Source organism: Neopelma chrysocephalum, unplaced genomic scaffold (genome assembly GCF_003984885.1).
Source record: "Neopelma chrysocephalum unplaced genomic scaffold, ASM398488v2 Primary Assembly neopelma1_125, whole genome shotgun sequence".
Classification (NCBI taxonomy): domain Eukaryota; kingdom Metazoa; phylum Chordata; class Aves; order Passeriformes; family Pipridae; genus Neopelma; species Neopelma chrysocephalum.
Window position 1 is genome coordinate 489115 of NW_020897787.1, and position 21454 is coordinate 510568.

Consider the following 21454-nt stretch of genomic DNA (forward strand, 5'->3'; position numbering starts at 1 on the left):
GCCCCCCCATCCCGCCCGCGGGGCGCCGGGGCCGGGCGGGCTCCGCTCGCACCTGGGCGGTGTCGTGAGGGCCGGGCCGGGGCCGCTCGCGCGCTGCTCTCGCGCCGCCGCCGTTCCGATACAAAATGGCGGACGGGGTCGCGCGCTCGCGCCGCGGCCTTTCCCCTCCCCCGTCCTCTCGCGGGGAGGGCGGGGGCGGGCGCGCGGGGAAGGGGGGGGGGCGGGAGGGCGGAGCGAGCGCCGCGCTGCCCCGCCCCCGCGGCGCGGGGCTTGCCCAATCGGAGCTCGAGGCCGCGCCGGAAGCGGCCAATCAGCGCGGCGCGACATCCGCGGGGGGCGTTCCACCGCCCCCCGCGCGGGGCCAGCGCCGCGCGCCATTGGCCGGGAGCGCCCGGGGGGTCCTTCCTCTGCTCTCGGCCAATCAGCGCTCCGCTACGGGGAAGGGGGTTGGCCCCTCTCGCCCCGCGCGTGCGCGCCCGCGGCCAACCCGCGCTGGCGGGGCCGCCCAATGAGCGCGCGAGGGCGGGGCGGGAAGGGGAAGTGGCGGCAGTGCCAAAGGGCGCCCGGAGTTACGGCGCGGGGGGCGTCCCACCCCCTACTCCCGGGCGGTGGTACAGCCCCGGGAGCGGTTCCCCCCCTCCCGCTGCTGTGGTACTGCCCAGGCGCTGCTCCCCCCGCCCCACCGCGACATGGCGGCGGCGGGTCCCTCACAGCGCCCGGGCTGCTCCAGCGGCCCTTTGGCCCCTTTGCCGAAATTCTCCCTCCGTTTGCGCCCTCACGGCTTAGTCCTGGAGAGGACTGTCCCCTTATTCCTTTCCCGCCCGTCTCACCCACCCTACACCAGCCTGCCAGCCCCGGGGTGCCCACAGGGCCTCCCCTGGCCCTGGGTGCGAGGACACCCCGGGGGTGAGGGTCTGAGGAAGGCGGTGGGACCACGAGCCCCGCGCCATCCATCCCAAAGCTCAGAGAGCTGGGATGGCGTTTCAGGACACGGCTCTGTCCCCCTCCCACAAAAACCACCTCGTGCTGGCCCGGCGCATGCACCACAATGTCACTTTTATTGAGTCCAAGCCCCTCCGCTTTCTGCACGTATAAAACACACGTTAAAAGGCCGGTGTTTGTAAACAGTCAAGGGAGCAGTAAGGCAAACAGGAACAGCCACAGCACCTCCAGACCTGCCCTGCCCTCAGCCGTGGGTGACAACCAAAGACCTGGGACACCGTGTCCTCCTCCACTCCGGCCATGGGACCTCCTCGTGCCCGGCACACCTTTGGAAAAGCCAGGGCCACGAGACCCAGCGGGTACCAAACCCCTCTCCGTCTTGGTGGGGGACAGGCACTGGGGGGCATTTTGGCCTTGGCACCTGCTGAGCCTCCAGCAGCTCTGCTGTGTGCCATGGCTTTGTGCTCCCCACATCTTCTTTATGCCAAAGGGTCCCCCAAGCCCTGCTGGTGGAAGGGGCTTGGGAGGCAGCTGGTGCCATACCAGTGGGGGTTTTGCTGGAGCCTGGTTTTGCCAAAAGTTGAGGGCACGGGGGCTGGAGGTCCCTTGGAAGGAGGGACCTGTGCCCTCACAGAGTTCCTCAAACATTCCTGCTGTGCTCGGGGCTTTTCTTCCTCCTTCTCCATCTGGATCTCCCTGTCCTATCCCGAGCAGAGATGGGGAGATCCCCATGCACACACAGCAAGTGTTAATAAGGAAAAACCAAAAGTTTCCACGTGGGGAAGAACCCAAGTGCTGTCGTCCCACCTGCAGCCTCTGGTTGCAGAGGGAGAGAGCCATGGTGAGAAGTACAGGAGCACATGCCATGGCTCACTGGAGTTCCCACCATGGCAGCCTGGGCTGCCTCCATAAAGATGCTGGAGAGGAAGGGCCAAGTTTTGCACAAGGAGGGCTGGACCCTCCTCACAGCTGCAGCAATAGGGACACATGAATTCCTCCCTCTCCCAGGGGTTTAGTAGCCAAACAAGGTCAAAAGAAACTCAAATACATAACCACGGCCGTTTGCTGTTGAGGTTTAACTCCCCCAGCCAAATGTGCAGCTGGGGGAGCTCCTTAACCCAGCAAAAGCAGGAGTGAAAGGATCATCCAGACAGGCAGCAGAGGGACAGCCCAGAGCAACACCAGCCACAGGGAGTGTAAATGACCAAGGGGACAATATAAAACAGATTAATACTGACTGCTTTATCTCCAAAGCATCCCTTAAAACCTACACCTGGCCCAGTCCCATTCCCTGGACACCTGGAAGAACAGGATTGGAAATCCAGAGAAGAGCTTTGCTCTAGTGTAGTGCCTTCAGTAGCTCGATGCAGTCACTGCAACTTCTCTCCAGTGATCAACCTCTGGCAGAGAAAACACTGCACTGGTGTGTCCCTACACCAGGGTCATCCTGATCCCACCCCTCCCACCCCCCAAAAAAATCAGGCTGAAGGCAACAGTCCCCCTTTGTAACAGGAAGTCCAGCCCAGGCAGAGGGGCAGGAGACCAGTGAGCTGAGCCACAGGAAAGCAGAGTTCAAACCAAACACTGACACAGAAGATGACTACAGGGGTGTCACCCTGTCTGGTAAACATGATTACTAGTTCCCTTTATGCAAAACACTCTTTCTCCCTCCAAAGTTGGGAGAAGAAGGAGTTTGAGCTGTGGAGAGGAGCTCCACCAGCACGGGGGTACACGGATGAGAGCAGCTCGGCTTCACAGACCCCAACCACGACCCCTTAGTGATGCCTGACAGAGTGATGTGCACCCTGAGGGACAGAAAGGGCTTGCCCTGGACTACAGGTCCCCTTGTAGTGTTGTTCTGGCTTCACCAGGGAGCCAGGGCTGAGAGAAACCTGACTGCCTGGTGCCTTAAGACAATGAGATACGAACCACCACAGGGCTTGTTCGGCCAAGCCCCAAGTTACAACGCTCCTCTTGGATCTTCCCAACACGCCAACGTGTTTTCTTCCCACTTCCCTTTGGTCCTAGGGGGAATCTGCATCCCCTCAGCAGCAGCAGTGCAGTCCAGCCTGGAGAAGTCAGGCAGTGAGATCCAGGAAGATGGCGTTGGCAGTGGTCTGTCCGAAGATGAAGGCTCCAAGGGTGACCATGAACACCCCGTAGCTGACCTGGGCCCACCAGCTGTGGATGCAGGAGGACAGGGCACATTTTACAGGGGACCTTCACCCCAATACCCACAGGGGAATGGGGGAGAGGGAAAGCACATTTCAGTTACCTAATTGCCCTGGTTTCTTGGATCTCGGAGAGCTTGGCTTGAATCAGACAGAGCCCTGAAAGGCAGGGGAGGCAAATTAGACCCAGATGAGGACTGTGCCCTGGGGACCAAGCAGACATCCCACAAGCCAAGGAGCCACACTCCCTGTTACAGAGCAGAGTCCAGGCAAAATAGTTGGGCTGCCAACTGACCTCATGCCGCATTTTTGTCCTTCTCTAAAAACCTCCTGATTCCAGGACCATCCTGTTCCCTCCCTCTTCAAGACACAAGGCCAAGAGACCTCTGCCAGCCCCTGAGCATCCCGGGACGCCCTACCTGGGAAGACAAAGATGAAGCAGGCGGCCAAGCCCCCAATGACAGAGATGACTTTGCCGATGTCGGGGATGAAGAGAGCCAGGAGGAGGGTCAGGAGGAACCAGCTGATGGTCTGAAGCAGGCGCCTCCTTCGCTCTCGAACCACGTCCTCTTCCACCGTCACCCCGGTGTAGCGGAGCCAGAGACCCTCCAAGACAGCCCTGCGGGCACAGATCCAGGGCAGGGGGGCTTCCCTGTGCTGCCCCTCCTGCCCACACCAGCCCCTGCCTTCTCCCAGTGCTCACCGGCCACAGAAGTGCAGGATGGGGTAGGATGTCAGCACGGAGAGGATGATGAAGGCCCGGGCCAGGGCAACAGGGATGTCATTCGAGGGGTAGGACATCAACACGTCCTGGTCCACCCCAGCTCCAAAGGTTAAGAAGCCACAGACACCTGCCAGGAAGGGAGCAGTCAGCAGGGGACAGGGAAAAGTCTCCTACTTGTGTTTGAAGGACCAGACTTGGATGGATATGGCACAGGGCACACTGCAGAGGGGGTTAGATGGACTCCCATCCCTTCCCACTCTTGCTGACCAGAGGGTCCCTGCCCTCTGGAAGCTCACAGCCTCTCCAAGGACTGTGCCACACCCATGTGGTACCACCCCCTCACTCACCAGTGCCCGTGTAGACAAAGAGAGCGATCACCATGGCCACTGTCACCACTGCCCCCCAGGTCTTCACCTCCGGCTGCTTCATGCTGTTAAACACGGGCACGCTGCTCATGTGGCACTGCCAGGACACGGAGACATACAGGGATACACGATGGGCTGAGCCATGCAGCACCCCACTTGTGATATCCCAGGCTTGTTGTGATATCCTGATCCCCCCAGGTTTGTCACTGGGGAAGAAGAAGTGGGGTGACAGGCTTCCCTGGACTTCCCAGCTGGGGGAAAATGGATCCACCTCCATCCAGAGGTGGTGAGATGTTGAAAAGGCTTCGGCCCCCTCCCAAAGCTGTGCAGTGAGCACAGGGGGAGGGTTTTAGCCAATCACCCGGGGGAGCATCCCTGGATCATGCTGGTCCCCAACCCAAGCAGCAATGGCATGGAAAGGGAGTGCTGGGCTCGTGGCCTTACCTGGAACCCAAAGCAGATGGTGGGCATGGCATTGAAGACAGCTGTCCAGGTGGAGGGGCTGGTGGGAGAGAAACACCCACCAGTCAGACCAGGGCCCCCTGTGCCCCCCAACCAGTGCCCAGGGGAGGATGAGCTGGGAGTGCTCAGTGTCTGCTGTTATTGGATCCCCCCACCCAGCATGATGCCACTGCGTGGAGTGAGTGGGACCTGGCACTCCCTGAAAACCAGGGCCTTTCACTGAGACAGAAGTAGCCCAACCTGAGCATACAAAACTAAAAGTATCAGTAAAAAATAAGGTTCTAGTTGGGCAGTGCAGAAAACTGGTCTAACCTTTGCTCTGCCCGAAAATTCCCATTGCCTGCACTGGCTCCAGAAACATGCCCACGCTGCGAGGGAGGGATCAAGCCACAGGGGCTGTGCTGGCCAAGGAAATACCAAAATTATCCCAAAGTAAACACAGCCCTTGTTGCTGGGCGAGCACAAGCACTGCACAGGGAACTCAGGGCCCGGATGTATCAGAGCTAAAAGTCATCTAATGCTCCTCAAAACCTGCAATGGAGCCGTGGGGACCTTCAAGAGGTCCTCTTCCTCTTCCTCATCACCTGCTCCTCTGAAACATGGAGAGGTGCAGCCACTTGGGAGCTTAAGGCAGCAACGTGCAGCATCCCCAGGTCCAGGGATGAGGCTCGTGGAAGATTTGTAGCCCTTTGCAGCCCTCGCTCCCACACCCCTGCCGGGCTCTGCAGTGCTGAGATGCATTGTGTCACTGCATTGTGTCACTGCCTCTCACCTGGTGGGGATCTCCACAGGCACCAGCTCCTTGTCAGGCCAGATGTACTTGATGATAATGACGGCCGTGACGTACCAGGTGCCGATCACGCTGAGGGAGCTGCAAGAGGGGACAGGAGACCATCAGTGCTCTGCCTCCCCACTCTGCGTGCTTAGGTGGGTTCTGGCTGGCCTACCCCGACTCCCAGCCCTGGAGGGCTCTCCCTACCGACCTGGCATATTTTTGGAAGCCGATCTCCTTGGGGATGGAGAGGGGCAGGATGAGGAGGAAGGCGGTGATGCTGATGGTGAACTTGCGGTCTGTGTACCAGCGGCTGCTCCCAGCTTCCTCGGGCTCCTTCACCAGAGCAGCAATGACTGTGGGAACAGCCAGGGCAATCAGGTTGTCCCTTCCAGCTGAAGGGACAGCAACCGGTTGCTCTGTGGGACACACTTACTCTTGTCCTCCTGGTCTCCGATGATGATGAGGAAGGCGATGCAGGTGCCGAAGGTGTAGACGGCGATGGCCACCTCGCACAGCACACCAGGCACCTTCCCACAGACAGCCCACACAACCTCCTGGTAGGTCCGCTCGTTGCTGGCCTGAGAGCAGTATGCCAGAATGACCAGACCTCCGATGATGAAGATCAACATGCACTGGGGTGGGGAAGAGACAGGGAGGAGACACTGAGGCAACAACATGACACAGTCCCCAGAGCCACCTTGGGCAGCCACCCCTGAACACACTGAGCATCTCTGGTGTGCCTCACCCAACAGAGCTTCTTCCCAGCAGCTTGGTCCTCCCTGAGCCCTTTCTGGGGTTCCACATGTCCCTCCCATGCACCCTCCCAGGATGGGACGGGGACTTTAGGGGACTTTCCCTTCCCCACCCTCTCACCATCTGCAGGGTGACGCCGGCAGCCACGCCGCCGGCCATGCTGAAGGCAGCAGGGAAGTTGAGCAGCCCGGCGCCGAGGGCGGCGTTGACCACAATGAAGACAGCCCCCAGAGCCGACGTGGTGCCCAGACCGTTCCCTTGGCTCTCCGCGCTCTTGGGCACCGTCTCCACGCTGGGGCTCTGCAGGAGCCTGGCCCGTTCCCCGGCATCGTCGCTCCACTCCCAGTCCTTGTAGTCGCTGTTGATGCTCCCGGTGCCCTGAGCCATCGTCCTTCCCAGGGTGCCACACGCCACCGCCCACGTCCCACTAGTGGTCCTGCACCAGGCTCAGCCCGTCACCTCGAGGAGGGTCCTCTGCCAGCACTGGCTCCATCAGGCAGGGAGGGCAGCAAACAGGCAGGCTGGGATGCAGCAACACGGGGGTCAGGCACTTCCCTGCTCCTAGAAGGGGATGACAAAGGACACGGTTAAGTGTTAGTTAAATTACCTTAACAAAGAACAACCTGGGCATCAGATGGAGGCACAGAGGAAACAAGTTCCCTGGGTCTCAGTCTGGGGGGGTAACAGCACACCAGCAGAGACACAGCAGGAGAACTCACCTCTCGTGCCCCAGATCCAGGGAAAGGACACTGCTGCTGCCAGATGGGGGACTGAGCCCCACCTCTGGGGCTGGGGAGCTGCAGCCTCACAGCAGGACTCGCCCTTCTGTGGGCACAAGACCCAGCGTCACAGCTTCCTGATTTCCAACCCCAATTCCTGCAAGCTCTGCAAGAGCCACTGTGCACGTGCTCCTGGGTAAAGGGCAAGGCTGAGCTCAACGGGAATGACCCACATGTGCAGCAGGAACACCGTGTCACCAGGAAAAGCAGGACTGGCCCCTTCCAGTGCACGCCCAGGGTGAACACCAGCACATGTCTCAGAAGCTTTTGGACCTGAAGATCTGGTGTTTCCAGCGTCGCAGCTTTTGGGGGTGGGACAGCCCAGATCTCAGCCCAGTGCCTCCCAGCTGGAGGAAATCAACCCTCACAACCTGTCAGGGCTTTGCAGGGACCTACACGGCCACGGGAAATCTCTTTTCAAGGGAAATATCTTTTTTTTTTTTTTTCCGTAGACGACATCTACAGAGACTCTTCCTACCCAGCCCACCCTTTGCTTCTGGGCTATTTAAACCCAGTGCTTGTGCTATGAATCCTCTTCAAAGATTTCCGGGAAAGGTGAGGAAGGGCTGCCCTCTCCCCCGTGGGCAGGAGCGTGGAGGGGACGGGCCGGTGGGTCCGCGTGGGCTGCAGCTCCCACCCGGCCGAGGATGCTGCAGGGGGTCGATGCTTCTCTCAGGGCCGGGGGAGGATACTGAAGGGTCCTTTCCCCCCAGGCAACGCCGCCATACTCTGACAACCGCAGACCCCGAGAGCAGGCGTTTCTCCGAGGGTGACTCGACAGCCCCGGCGGCGCCCCCCGCCCCGAAAAGCAAGGCCCGGAGCCGGTGACGGCCACCCTGCGCTCGCAGGGGATGCCCCGGGGGACGCGGCGCTGTCCCAGCGGGTCGCCGGGTTCCCCGCGTGTCCCTCCACCCCCGCAGCCCCGCAGCCCGGCCCCACTCACCGGGCGGTGGGAGCGGCCCCTCTCCGCTCGGCCCCGGTGCCGGTCCCAGCCCCGGCCGGGCTCGGCGGCGGCAGCGCGGCGGCGGCTCCGCCCTGCCCGCTGCACGCCGGGGGTTGTAGTCCGGCCCCGCATCCCGGGGAGCATCACCGAGGGGCTCCCCCTTCGGGCAGCCCCGTCCCTGCGGCGGCAAGGAGAGGGCGACAGACAGGGCTGTGCTCCAGGGTGCTTTTATTGTACGGGGAACGGGCGGGAGAAAGACCCCAGGTAGAGTAAAAGGGCGGGAGGAGGCAGCTCCGGAGCCACGCAGAACCGGGGACCACAGCACAGGAACCCGCGGCGCCGAGGGCAGCACCCACGGCAGCGGCGGCAGCAGCACGGAAAGCGGTTTATTGCACAAAGGACAGCAAGCAGCGGCTGCGGGCACCGGGCCAGTAAACAAGCGGCGTGGAAGTGCAAAGCCGCTGTCAGGGAGCGGCGGGAGGCTCCAGCCTGCCAACAAGCGCGACAACGCGCGCTAGACTGGGAGAGGTGCACTAGACCGGTCCTTCCCAGCTCCCAAGGGACACACGGCTGCCCTGGGCAGGAATGAGAAATGAGGACTGCTCTGCTAAATACCCTGGTATGGCTGCAGAAGGGAAAGGTGCCAGCAGATGGAGAAAGCTCGTGTAGACGCAGAGGTAATGCCCTCAGGTCTGCCTCGGGAGGCACCTTGGGCTGCCGCAAGGAGAAACCCCGTCGTGCTCCAGTGGCAGGGGTTAGCCCCATGTCCCAGGGCAGGAAGCCTTTGGGAACTTGTCCTTTCCCCAGAAACACTTACGTTCAACCCCGCAGGCTTCAATTTCAGCTCCATGACACCAACTCCCACCTGGAACCTCAGCTCACACACCCTCGTGGTATTGTAGCACATGGGTGGGAACTGCCCTCTCTCCATGTGGGATTCTCAGATAAGTGTTTCACTGGCCCTACAAGACCCCAGGTGCTGGCACGTCACCAAAAGGGAACGTTTGGTGCATGGAAGGGACAGGATCCAGCTGCACAATGACAGGATGAAGTCCCCAGCTCAACATAGCCATGCACCAGTTTATTTGGATTAAAAATCAGAGTCCAGTGAGTCACAGGACCTCGGGGACACTCAGTTCTGCTCTCAGACTTCCCTCAGGAGCTTTCGTGTTTTCTGGTGTCACCAGAAATGTGGCTGAACAGAGCAGATGAGAGGGGCACCCCCACGTGAGGGGGGACACACAGCAGGACCAACCTCTTGGCTTGGGGCTTTGGGACACACACAAAGACTGAAGGGAGGGCTACTGGAGGTACAGGGCTGGACCACTGGGCTTAGGGCAGGAATGGGGTGAGGCAGAGAGCACCAGAGAGCAGTTTCCAGAGGTGGTTCTTACTGGGGGGGAATGAGAAATGGTTTCACCTCAGGGCACGAGAGTGAAGTCAGGAGAACCAGGCAGGTTTAGAGGAGGGCACTGCCCCACACACCGATGCCACTGTGAATTACACCTGAGAGGAGAGTCCCAGATGGAAAGAGCGAAGCCAACGATGGAGCAGAGTTTGGTAGTCAGAAGTCCTCAGAGCTGGTTGTCAGAGGACAGCTTTGGTGCTGCCCAGCCCCAGGCTGGGAGGATGGAGGAGGATGGAGCCTGCTGGCAGCAGGGACCGGCTGAGGAGGTCTGAGCAGCCCTCCCACTCAGCCCACCCGGCTCCCTGCCCGCTGCCACTCGGGCAAGCAGCCAACAGCCTCCCAAAGCCTCCTCATGGAAAAACGAGTGTGGGGAAGCCTTTGGTGCCTACGCCAGTAGGATGGCTAAACGTGGCTAAGCCTTTGCTTCCTCCAACGCAGAAGGGTGCTGGGGCTGATGGAGAAAGGATGGACAGAAGGGAAGAGCAGCTGTGACGAGCAGGAGCCGGCAATGATGTCCCTGCTCCACAACGCAGGGAGGATTTGACTAGGCTTCTACAACAACTCATCTACAAGATACATTCAGCGGCGGCTTCAAGTGCTGTGGTTGGAAGTATTCTGCTTGTTTCTTTTCCCTCCCCATCTTTGACGGGTGGGGAAGGGAAAGCCACCAGCTCCAGGGCACACCTTTGTCTTTACTTTGTGACTTGATGGATGGCATGAGCCAGGTAACCTACGTTGCCCGATGAAACTCCTGCCACAGAGATTCGTCCATCCTTTGTCATGTAGACGGAGAACTCCTTCATCAGCCGATCCACCTGGGGTGAAAGAGCAGAGTTAACCACAGGCCAACCTCTGCTCTGTCAGCAGAGTGCAAATTTACCCAGCTTGGCACCTGCAGTCAAAAACTTACTGATAAGGACTCAAAGGACACTTTGAGACCACAGGAATTGCGTTTACCTGGTCAGGCTTCAGCCCTGTGAAGCAGAACATGCCGATCTGGTCAGTGATGTGCTGCCAGTTGTGGGAGGATCCCTCCTTCTTGAGGTTGGACACCAGCTGAGTCCGCATGCTGATGATCCGGTCAGCCATGCCCTTCACCTCCACCAGCCTGAGGAGCCAACCAAGGAACCGCTCAGAGCAGGGCTGGAACACCCCAACACTGCTCTTCCCACCCCAGCTACTGGGAATCAACCTCTCCACGTCGAGGGGCCTCGTATGGGGATGCAGACGAGCAAAGATCAGGGAGCATGAAGATGTAGCTGCAGCTGGGGAGCTGCTTCTTTCTCCTGATACCTGAAGCTGACTGCTATGTATTCGTTTCACAGTGTGGGACACTACTACCAGAGTGTAAGCATTTCTCATGTCTGAAAGCCACAGGTCAGCAGGATGCCTCAAGGCAGCCCTGCCCAAACCCAGGTAAAGTATCCACAGATAAACCAAGAGTGCAGGGGCAGCTTCCAGTGCAGGCAGACAGGCCCTGCTCCAAGGCAGCACAGCTAGGAGACGTCTCTGCTGGGCCCTGGATCAGGCACAGGCATCAGGCTGCCAAAATAACACAGCCCCAAGCGAGGCCACAGCACACTGCCAGCCTTTGTTCTGCCAGGCCAGCTGCCGGTAGGGACCCAGCACCGAGGACCTGGGAGAACAGCACAGGCTGATGCCAGGAAGCAGGCTTAGGGCATGAGGGTTACATTCCTCATCTTATTCCCAGGGGGCTTATGCTTCCATTTCCCCCATGTGAGAGACACTACGTGGCTACAGCGTTTCAGTCAGACTTTTGTGCTTCTTGGATAGGCAGCTCCTGCAGCCCTTAATCCCAGGGGAGCTTTATCCCTCCTTTACAGTGTTTTCTGCCTTGGGAACACAGGGAAAACTTGTTTGTATCAAGCTAGACCAATACCAGCTGATGCCAGGACATGAGCAGGGATTTCTCCAGTGAAAAGGGCACATGGTTCTGACAGTTCCTGAAGCTAAGAGCTGCCTGTGACAGCAGCAGGCAATGAGCACAGCACAGGGCTGCCACAGAGAGACTCACACCTCACTGTCACAAGCATTACAGGTTCCTTCTTACCACTCCTTCCGTAGGTCAGGGGTGTTCAGGATCGTAGAGGCAATGCGGGCTCCGTTCACGGGTGGGTTGGAGTACATGGGACGGATGAGGATCTTCAGCTGTGACTCGACCCTCTTGGCTTCCTCTGCATCTTTGCAGATCACTGTGAAGGCGCCCGCACGCTCTCCTGAAAGAGAATCATAGAATACTCCGAGTTGGAAGGGACCCACCACAAGGATCATCGAGTCCAGCTCCTGGTCCTGCACAGAACACCGAGAATCACACCTGAGAGCATTGTCCAAACACTCAAACTCTGTCAGGCTTGGTGCTGTGACTATTTGCCTGGGGAGCCCATTTCAGTGCCCAACCACCCTCTGGGTAAAAACCTTTTTTCCTAATATCCAATCTAAACCTCTCCTGGCACAGCTCCAGCCGTTCCCTCGGGTCCTATCACTGGTCACAGAGAACACAGATCACTGCTGCCCCTTGTGAGAAGCTGCAGCCTGTGATGAGCTCTGCCCTCAGTCTCCCCCAGGCTGAACAAGCCAAATGCCCTCAGCTGCTCCTTGTATGGCTTCCCCTCTAGACCCTTTGCCCTTTGTCCTTTGGATGCTCTCTAAAAGCTCTATATCCTTCTTATACCGTGACACCCAATGCCACACAGCTTTAGTGGATCCCTGTTCCCTAGAAGGGTCTCCAGCGGGTTATCCCTGCCCAGAACAGCGGGATGAACACAGGCAGCAGGAGAACACTGGCTGCTAAACCCCAGAGGCTTTGGGGTGCCTCCATCAGCCTGGATGAAAGCACCTCCAGGCCCCCTGCCCTGCTCACCGTAGAGCCCCATGTTCTTAGCGAAGGACTGCGAGAGGACGATGTTGATGCCCTGCTCGATGAAGTGCCGCACGGCCCAGGCGTCCCGGTTGATGTCCCCGCTGGCAAAGCCCTGGTAGGCCATGTCAAAGTACACCAGGAGGTTTCGTTTCTGCCAGTAAAGAGGGGAGAGAGTGTCATGGGAGCTGAGCACCCCTCCAGGGAGCAGGGCAGCAGGGTGAAAAGAGCCACGCAGGCAGCGGCCTGCCCGCCTGCAACCATTCTCCTCCAGAAGGACAGCCACTCCCCTTCCTTTGCCACAGGGGAAGCAGCCCAAAACCTGCAGCTGCCCACCACACATCAAAACAGCAGCTAAAAACCCTCCAGTGCATTTATGGGATGTGCAGTCTGGCACAGGAGGCACAAATGGATTCAGCAGTAATAAAATATTCTATTTCAGTGTCTTCTGTATTATCAGTTTCCAGGAAACCACCTGGGAGCTCTCTAGGCAGGTGCCTGCCCTTCCAGTTCCTCCAGGCAGATAACCCAGCCACAGTGCCCTTCAGTCAGGAGACCCACAGGCTTCTGGGGGCCACAGAGGCCACTTTGATATCTACCAGTTCTCAGGACACTACTAAGGCATCCCCAAGCCAAATTTCACTGGCTACAGCTTGAGGGAGCAGCAGGGAGGAGGAGGAGAGGGTAGAACCTGTCCCTGTCTGTTTCCAGCTGAAGCTTGTGAGGAGACACCAGGCACATGAAAGATCTTCCAGCATTTTGAACACACCAACACGGAGAGCTCCGCTCCAGCGATCACAGATCGTTCTTTCAACCCTGCTCTCCTTTCAGGTATCCCTGTCCCAGCTTCCTGGGAAGGTGCCAGCAGAAAGTCTGATGGTCAGCCAGAAGCCTGATGGGTGCATTTCTCTGGCTCCTGTCAGGAACATGACACCCATCCTGGCTTCAGGGAAGGGAGTAACCTTTACCGAAGCGAAGACCAGGTGCCACCCGTGAAAGGCCAGAGTTTTGGTTTTCCCAGGAATGGTACAGTACCCCTGGGACACTGCTCACCTTCACTGTAGCTGCCAACTCCTTCCACTGCTCCTGCCGGGGATCCACCCCAGTGGGGTTGTGAGCACAGGCATGCAAGAGGATGATGCTCTTCTCTGGAATTTTCTAAGGAAGACATTACAGAGAATGAATTATTAATGGTACCTGAGCACTCTCCTCAGCAGCTGAGATGAGACTCGTGCCCTAGACAGCTTAGATGAGCTCTGCAAGGGTTCCAGACTTGATTAAGTGCCTTCAAGCATCGTAGAAGGATAAAATATCCTGAGTTGGAAAGGACCCACCACAAGGATCACTGAGTCCAACACCTGGCCCTGCACAGGACAACCCCAAGAATCACACCCTGTGCACAAGTTGTCCAAATGCTCCTTGAACTCTGGCAGGCTTGGGGCCATGACCACTTCCCTGGGGAGCCTGTTCCAGTGCCCCAACCACCCTCTGGGTGAAGAACCTCTTCCTAACACCCAGCCCCTAACACCCAGCCTAAACCTTCCCTGACGCAGCCTCATGTGGGTCCATATTTATGGTCATGTGGGACCATATTTAGGGTAAAGTAAGTTCATCATCCATCTCCCCACATCACCTCCCTGCTTCCAGGCATGGAAGGCAACTCACAGAAATGTCATCCATGGCTCCAGAGAAGTCAAGGCTGCACGTCTTGGGGTCGTAGTAGCGGTAAGACTGGAGTTGCATGCCAGCATCACGGAAAATGGGGGTGTGATTGCCCCAGGACGGCTTGGGGAGATACACGTGACGGCTGGGCTTGAAGAACCGTTCCTGGTCAAGAGAAAAGACAGAGTGTTCAAACAGGTTGAATAGATTCAAGCAGTTAGAAAACCCTAAAGATTCAGCTCTGGTCAAAATATGTCCTTTCCTTGTCCCACTGGCCAAGGACTCACCAAAAAGTTGGCTCCAATCCGCAGAGATCCAGTCCCAGAAATGCCCTGCACAGTGACGTACTGCAAGGGAAGAAAGAGATTCCTGAGTGTGAGCAGCCAGGGGAAGTACAGTCCCTATATCAGCACTGGCAGAAACACACCAAAACAGGGACAAGGGATGAAGGGACTGCAAGGCTCAGCAGCTCCAGTTGCAGGGCAGGGATTTGGGCGCCCTGGCAAGGTTAAATCCCTTCTTTGGACAGGGCTGTTCCACCCCAGCCTCCAGAGGAAGCAGTCAGCCTTGGGCCCAGCCAGCCCACAGCTCAGAGCCATCAGTACCCGCCGTGTGCCAGCCCCTCCTTACCCGGCCACTCTTGATGACCTCGCTGTTTTCACCCAGGGCCAGCTCTGCGGATGCCCGGGTGAATTCTGCCAGCCCCCCAATGGGCAAGTACTCCTTGTCCATCTTCTTGGATGCTATCATGGCCTCCGCCTGGAAGAGAGGATGCACGTTCAGCGGGGAAGGCATCCCCGTGGGGAGGACAGTGGGCAGCTTAAGGTCATTCCTCTGCACTTTCTGCTTGCTCAAAAGGGGCAGAAGTTGGTTTACAGGAGTTTCTGTTCAGGGCTCAATCCAAGCAAAGGGCAGCAGTAAACACCTCAGATGAAACCCTGCTTGTACCAGGGGATGTGGTGCCCAGCGGCCACCAGAGCCCTCAGTGGGTGCCAGTGCCAGTACAGCAGAGCCAGGACACCCAGCACCAGAGGAGAGCACCACTGCCAGCCCATTACAAGTCAGTGGTGCTGCACAAGGACATCCATTTCTCTGCCCAAGCACGAAGTGTCGTGCAGGAAGGTGAGTCTTGAGTGTTACAGAAAGACAGATATTATTTCTGCAGAGGTGACATGCCCGGACCAGGCAGGGTAGCAAGCCTTTTGCCTGGCCTCATCATGCTGAGAGTGGGACAGACCCTGGCAGCAGCCACATACTGCCAGCAAACTGTCCCTGCAACACCAACAAGGCCTCCTGGCTGTGACCCAGTACACGGGGGAGAGGGAGGGCAAAGGATGACTTTAAACCCCCCACTGGTGAGACACATGGACAACACACCCCCCCAGCTCCAAGGAGATCAGCCAATCAGTGTGTGTGTCAGCTGCCAAATATTTAACAGCCTATTTCTACCCTGACAGCCCTGAAAGACCCCATAATCCCCTCAGGGCAATGTCCACACCCTGCTCCCCGGGCTGGAGTTTTAGACTGGCTTATGGAGAAATTGGTAACATCGGCTCAAAAGAATTTCTAAGACTAATCCATTAAGGGGACAATATCAGCTCTTTCCTCCCATGTTGGGTGGCCCAGGGAACATCAGCCTATTCAAGAAACACCTTCAAGTTGAGAGGACAGGTGCATTGGAGGGGTTGTGCAAGTCAGCAATTAATTAAGGGTTACATGAATGGGAACAGGACACGTATTTCCTGTTTTGCCCCCTACTACCTAACGGCTCTGTCGTGCCTCAAAAGCATTAGCCCTGCTACAGGAGACATCCAGGAACATTTCCTGCTTATTTTAAGGACCAACAGACAAGCCTTGCTCAGCAGCCTTTCCCCCTCCCTGACACCTGGCCCTGGCTCACCTTGCGGACACAGTTGAGGACATAGGGCTTCCCGTTGTCATCCCGGTACGCCCCCACACCCAGGTTCATCTTCTTGGAGTTGGTGTCGCGCTTGAAAGCTTCTGTCACCCCCAGGATGGGGTCGGGGGGACCCATCTCCACGTGGGCCCACCATGAGCTAAAGGGAAAAAGCAGCAGCTAAGAGTTAGCCTAGAGAACTGGGCAGAGATGTACAACAACACGAGTAGAGAGAAACTCTCAAGGAAATCTTGTCTTTAAACCACTGAAAAAGGTACAAGTAGTGTTAAGAGAATTATCCAGGGGGGAAAAAACAAACCAACCCCTTTATGCTCCATGATCTGGCTCTGCATTTTACAGAATGGACAAAGAGCCTCAGTTCACTGTGGCTGAAGATACCTGACTCCCTCCCAGTCATTAGCGTGTCGAAATGGCCCTGTTTGCTTTTCCTGCTGACACCACAAAGAGTCCAGGAAACAGAAACCTTGGACTCTTATGCTCTGGACAAGTGCCCAGAGCCCACGGGTGGGATTGCATAGGTTAGTACCCCCCAGGGAACGTTGGCCAGAGCCAGGCAATTGCACAAAACATGAGTATGGAGCCTCTTCCAAACTCCCAGAGGGGCTCTAATGTGTGAAAACTAATCTACTTTTCCCACAACATTGGCTGACCTAATAGAGATATTTCTATTTCCTGCCCTACAAACTCTGCCTCACTTCTTGTAGCCAAATATTGTTTTCCTGGAAATGGCAGAGCACATTTTCTTCCCAGGGTGACGAGTCCCTTCTCCTGCTGTCAAGCACAAACCCCCCTGTGTCAGGAGGAGCTTTGTGCCCTGCTCCCCCAGCACAACAAACCACCTGCCTCTGCCCTGTTGGCAGCACACCCTGAAGATGGAGAGCTCTCTTAATGTCAAGGGCAGACCAGACCAGGCTATAAAAAGAAACTTGTTATTTCCTTTGGCCACAGCCTCAGCCCAGTCCCACGTCCAGGCTCTGCAGGCCTGCAGACAGTGCAGGAGCAGGGATGTGGTGGTTTTTAACCTGCCTGGCAGAGGCTGTGGCTGTCACAGCCCCCTCCTGAAGGCTGGGTTACTAAAGGCAACTCCACCCAGCCCTGAGCATCCAGACTCCTGGTGCCTACCCAGGTCCCAGAGCTCAGTGGGGAACAAAGAGCAGATTGGGTTTATCTCCTCTGGGGCAGGACTCATGATCACTGAAGGAGAAACACAAAGTCAGGGAGGCATATCAGCTTTACTAAACTCTGCAGCCCACAAAAGGCCACCTCACCTGAAGATAACAACCTTTCCCAACTTGGGAGTGCTGTCCTGGGGCTGGATTCTGCCCCAGGCAATGCAGGCAGCCTGGAGCCAGCTCAGGGACAGCCAGACCTCCTGCTGGGTGCTCAGTGCAGGCTCTGTGGGCAGATACAGGTCTGTGGGCAGCAGGGCCAGGCAGGTTGAGGAAGCTCTAACATGATCAGGAGAACCCACAAAATCATCTTTCCTCTCTACTCTGTCCCTGGTTTAGGTCCATCGAGACCCAGTTTACTCACTACATAACCATACTTTGCACTGTCCTGTGTATGTAGATTGAATCTCATGGAGCCCTAAACATCTTTTTCCCTCTTCAGATAAACTGCTCCTCCCATCAGCACAGTATTTCCAAATTAAAAGCCTCTGTTTCTTCTCTCGATAGGGTCTGTGGAAAAAAGGGCAGTTAAACACGTAGAAGGCAGAGCCACCTCAGGTAGTTTAAAAATGGAAGATGTCCTTAACGTTTTTTAGACCACTAACTGGTCTTAATTACCTCTTAAGTATAGGATCAGCTTGAAAAGGGGGATGAGTCAATCGTGCCAGCAACACACACCCTCCAGAGAGGGACTGGGGCTGCAGCCAGTGGGGAGGGAGTGACCTGGGGAATCAATCTGAGCAGAGCACGTCAAGGGGGCAGTCAGGGCAAAAACCTGCTGCAGGTTCAGGCAGCGTGCAATGCTGCTGCTTTGGAAAAACCTCTCCCAGTGCCTTCCTGGCAAATGGAGGGGCAAGGGAAGAGAGAAACACTGCGTAGGAGTTTGTCCCTCTGCAATTTACCTGCTTTAGGATTATTTTGGCATGGAGGGCTGCAGGAGCCTGGCCATGTATTTTCAAGAGCTGCTGCTTTGGAGGTGGTGATGGCACCTTCCTTCTGCTGGGCTTTTCCCCAAGCAGCTTACAGAGTTTGGGGTATTTAGGTCCCCATCCTGCAAAGACTTAAGCAGGTCACTGGGCTCTAACATACTGCAATTAATGCTGATCCTGGGGGCATTTACCTAAGCTACAGCACTCCAGAGAGTTAAGTACTTTAGTTCTGAGCCGGTTTTCCTCTCGGCTTAAGGCACCCAAAGGGTAGGTTTAGGACTGATTTTCTTGTTCTCAGCCTGAAGGTTTCCAGATGAAGGCCAAAGCTGTTTCCAGGGTGGTGAGCTTGCTGGGAGACAGGAGAAAAAAGTCCAGGCTGAATTGTCCCAACACATCAGGATACCAAAGAGATCACAGAGGCAAGGCTTTCCCAAAGGGGTTTGGGAAAAGAGGCCTATTAGGGATCCCAGGCCACAAACCCTTAAACACTGCTACCCCATGTTCCTGTTGTTGTCCCTGCACTGCCCTATATTTCATTTTGAGCAATTAGAAGAATATTGGTCTCAAATAAAGGTCAAAGCTATAAACTGCACATCTCTGCCAGGCCAGAGGTATTTCAGTGAGGAAAACTAACCAGAGGTAAGTTTAAGCTGGGGCTGAGCTACCCGAGGGAATACTCAATGGAAGCCAAAGTAAGCACATTCTCAAGCTATGGAACTCCAACACAGAAGGCAGAGTCACAGTTTAGATGCTCATCAAAGCTGGTATCCAAGCAGTCTCCGTTCTCTTCAGCCAGGCTGGTCTCCTGAGCCAGTTTAATGCACAGCTGCAAGTGCAGTGGGACAGAGAGGGGGGGAAATGCAAAAGGAACTGCAGAAAACAGCAATGCCTTTGAAAAACTTCTGTTGAACTTATGGCACAGACCTAAGAGGTGCTTAAGGACTCAAGCCAAGCCAGGAGAGCAAGTGTTTACAAGCCCAGTGAAGGTTTCCACTGTGGAGTGGCCAGCCCAGGTTCCCCCAGATACAGATACATCAGATATTGGATTTCAGAACCTCTGCCAGAGCCTCCACAGCAGTTCTGCAAGCTAGAGCAGAGCAGAGGGGCCAAAGGCTGTCAGGCTGCCCGGATACCACAGCTAAAGCAAATATTTACACACCAACAATGCCAACAGGCTGCTGGCTACTACGAGGCCTTTCAAGCCTTAACATTCTCGCCACAGTGAGCTGCGGGAAGCTTCCCACCAAGAAAAGCATTTAAATAGCTGTCTTGTGACACATCAGAGCAGCAGACTGAGTTATCACCTTAATTAGCATTTGTGTGCCAAGGGAGCCGTTTTAACCATTTCCTATCTCTTTATCTTTGTCCTGATTGCAGAAGGAGCATACTCAGCAGAGAGTAAGGGTAACAGCTTGAGCACCAGCAGTTATATTGCTGAAGATAAGGAAACAGAAACTGCTAATCACTGTTTGGCATTCCTTGTTGCATAACAAGGCACTATTCCTGAACAGGAATAACGGGGGCTGTGCACAAGGCTCTTTACTTACAAAAGGGATGGTCTGTGTCTCTTGGTTGTCCTCAATTCAACTTGGTAATTTATAGTTTGCTGTATAACAAGCATGGGAAAAATAAAGCTAATGCCAGGGGGCTCCATACCTTTCACAGGCCTTCACAGTCCATGGGCACAAAACACAAGCTCTAGACAGCTGCTCTTCCATCCCTTCTGAGGAGAGCCAGAAGGCTGCCTCAGAAGGGAAGGGACAGGGAGCATTTGTCTCACAAGCATTAATCAATATCTAATAGCCCTCTTTATCTGCTGGAATGGGGATTTAAAACACCCCACTGCTTTCCTGCTCTGACATGGGCTGGAAACTTTCTTAAAGCTTTCCCAGCCAGTGTGGGCCAGGAGTTGAAGGGCTCTGGAGAGCAGCAAGGCCTTGCCCAGATCCCTCTGCACACTCTGCTTCTTGGATGCCTGGTCCAAGTGGTGTTCCCAGCCCTGTGCTCCCAGGTCAGCTGTACTTAGTGGAGCTGTTCTGGGCTCTTCACATGGCTCCAGCTGCACCCTGTATCCTTCCATCCAACTCTGCTGACCAGAGACAGTGGCATCCAGAGCTGCCAGTGCAGGACTGGCCCGCACAGAAACGCCCTCAGGCCAGGGTTTGTACCCTGAGGGCACAGCTCTAGCACAGCCAGCACTGTTTGCATTCCATGGGTCATGGGGTCACTGCAGACCTGCTGCACCGTATCCCCATTTCACAGCACACAGAATCCTGGAATGGTTTGGGTCAGAAAAGACCTTAAAGATAATCTCGTCCAACCCCCTGCCACCGGCAACGACACCTGGTCCACTGGACCAGGCTGCTCCAAGCCCCATCCAGCCTGGCCTTGAACACTTTCAGGGATGGGGCAGCCAGAATTTCTCTGGGCAACCTGTGCCAGGGTCTCACCACCCTCAGAGGGAAGAATTTCTTCCTAATATCCAATCTAGCCCTGCACTCTGTCTATTTAAAGCCCTTCCCCCTTGTCCTGTCACCCATGCCCTTGTCAAAAGTCCCTCTCCAGCTCTCTTGGAACCCCTTTAGGCACTGGAAGGCCACAATTAGGTCAGTCCAAAGCCTTCTCTTCTCCAGGCTGAACAACTCCCAACTCTCTCAGCTTTCTCTCACAGGAAAGGTGCTCCAGCTCTCTGATCATGTTTGTGGCCTCCCCTGGACTCGCTCCAGCAGGTCCATGTCCCTCCTGTGCTGGGGTCCCAGAGCTGCACACAGCGCTGCAGTTGGGGTCTCAGCACAGCAGAGGGGCAGAATCCCCTCCCTTTCCCTGCTGCCCACGCTGCCTTTGATCCAGCCCAGGACACACACACACAGTCGGTTTCTGGGCTGCGAGCGCACACGGCCGGCCCCGTGTCCGGCCTCTCATCGACCACATCACTCGTGCCCTGCAGCTTCAGCGCACAACACGAGCAACACCCCAACGCCGCTGCTCAAGACACAGAGTCCCCCCCGCCGCGTTTCTCAGGGCACAGGGTGGCCCCAGTCCCGTTATTCGGGGCACAGCCCCCCCCCCGTTCCGGGGGCTCCCCGGTACCCGGTGCCCACGCGCCCTCCACGGCGGCGCCTCAAGGGCAAGGCGGGGGGCGCCGGGCCGCGCCGCAGCCAATCAGAGCGTGAGAGCCCCCCTCCCCAGCCAATCGGAGCGCGAGAGCCCCCCTCCCCAGCCAATCCGCGCGCGGTCCGTCCCGCCGGCAACCCCCTTTCCCCCAGCGCGGCGTCACCCGCGGGCCGCGCGGGGGGGACCCGCTCCCCGCGGCCTCACAGCGGGGAAACCCCCTCCGCCAACGGCACCGGCGGGCGGCCCCGGGGGCCGAGCCGCCCCTCGGCCCTCACCCGGCGCGGGAGGCGGCGGTGGCGAGGCGCGGGGCGGCGAGGAGCCGGCGGCTGTGCAGGAGCGCCATGGCGGCGGCGGCGGCGGCGACGGCGGCGGGGGGCGGCTCACACCTCACACTGCGAGCGCCGGCCGAGCGCCCCGCCCCGCGCATGCGCCGCCCACCGCCGGGCACCGCCGGCGCTGCCC

At 57.2% G+C, this 21454-nt stretch overlaps 3 protein-coding genes across 11 annotated transcripts in view; all 3 read right to left on the reverse strand.

Moving 5' to 3' along the window:
* CNOT1 (CCR4-NOT transcription complex subunit 1) overlaps positions 1 to 165 on the reverse strand; it is a 60342-nt gene extending 60177 nt beyond the window's left edge. For all 7 annotated transcript variants that reach the window (XM_027698374.1, XM_027698371.1, XM_027698370.1 and 4 more), the window contains exon 1: positions 53 to 165. The gene's annotated coding sequence lies outside the window, so the exon portion shown is untranslated. The remainder of the gene's footprint in view (positions 1 to 52) is intronic.
* A 2728-nt stretch (positions 166 to 2893) lies between these two features.
* SLC38A7 (solute carrier family 38 member 7) lies at positions 2894 to 7998 on the reverse strand. 3 transcript variants are annotated; one of them, XM_027698300.1, is made up of 12 exons: positions 7915 to 7929; positions 6912 to 7103; positions 6313 to 6753; positions 5873 to 6071; positions 5648 to 5792; positions 5437 to 5535; positions 4647 to 4704; positions 4185 to 4299; positions 3817 to 3964; positions 3533 to 3732; positions 3218 to 3272; positions 2894 to 3123 (listed from the first exon to the last, which is right to left on the reverse strand). In XM_027698300.1, exons 3-12 carry the CDS (start codon positions 6577 to 6579, stop codon positions 3021 to 3023), a joined length of 1389 nt encoding a protein of 462 aa, XP_027554101.1. In that variant the 5' UTR covers positions 6580 to 6753; positions 6912 to 7103; positions 7915 to 7929; the 3' UTR covers positions 2894 to 3020. The 3 variants fall into 3 exon arrangements, with proteins under 3 accessions (XP_027554101.1, XP_027554102.1, XP_027554100.1); XM_027698301.1 differs by lacking the exon at positions 6912 to 7103 and having other exon boundaries at positions 7915 to 7998; XM_027698299.1 differs by lacking the exon at positions 7915 to 7929 and having other exon boundaries at positions 6912 to 7690.
* Positions 7999 to 8974: 976 nt separating this feature from the next.
* Positions 8975 to 21420, reverse strand: GOT2 (glutamic-oxaloacetic transaminase 2). The gene is made up of 10 exons (XM_027698268.1): positions 21268 to 21420; positions 15763 to 15919; positions 14493 to 14621; positions 14150 to 14209; positions 13866 to 14027; positions 13254 to 13358; positions 12204 to 12354; positions 11394 to 11559; positions 10280 to 10430; positions 8975 to 10137 (listed from the first exon to the last, which is right to left on the reverse strand). The coding sequence occupies exons 1-10, from the start codon at positions 21417 to 21419 to the stop codon at positions 10015 to 10017; spliced, it is 1356 nt and encodes a 451-aa protein (XP_027554069.1). The 5' UTR covers position 21420; the 3' UTR covers positions 8975 to 10014.
* Between the last annotated feature and the right edge of the window lie 34 nt (positions 21421 to 21454).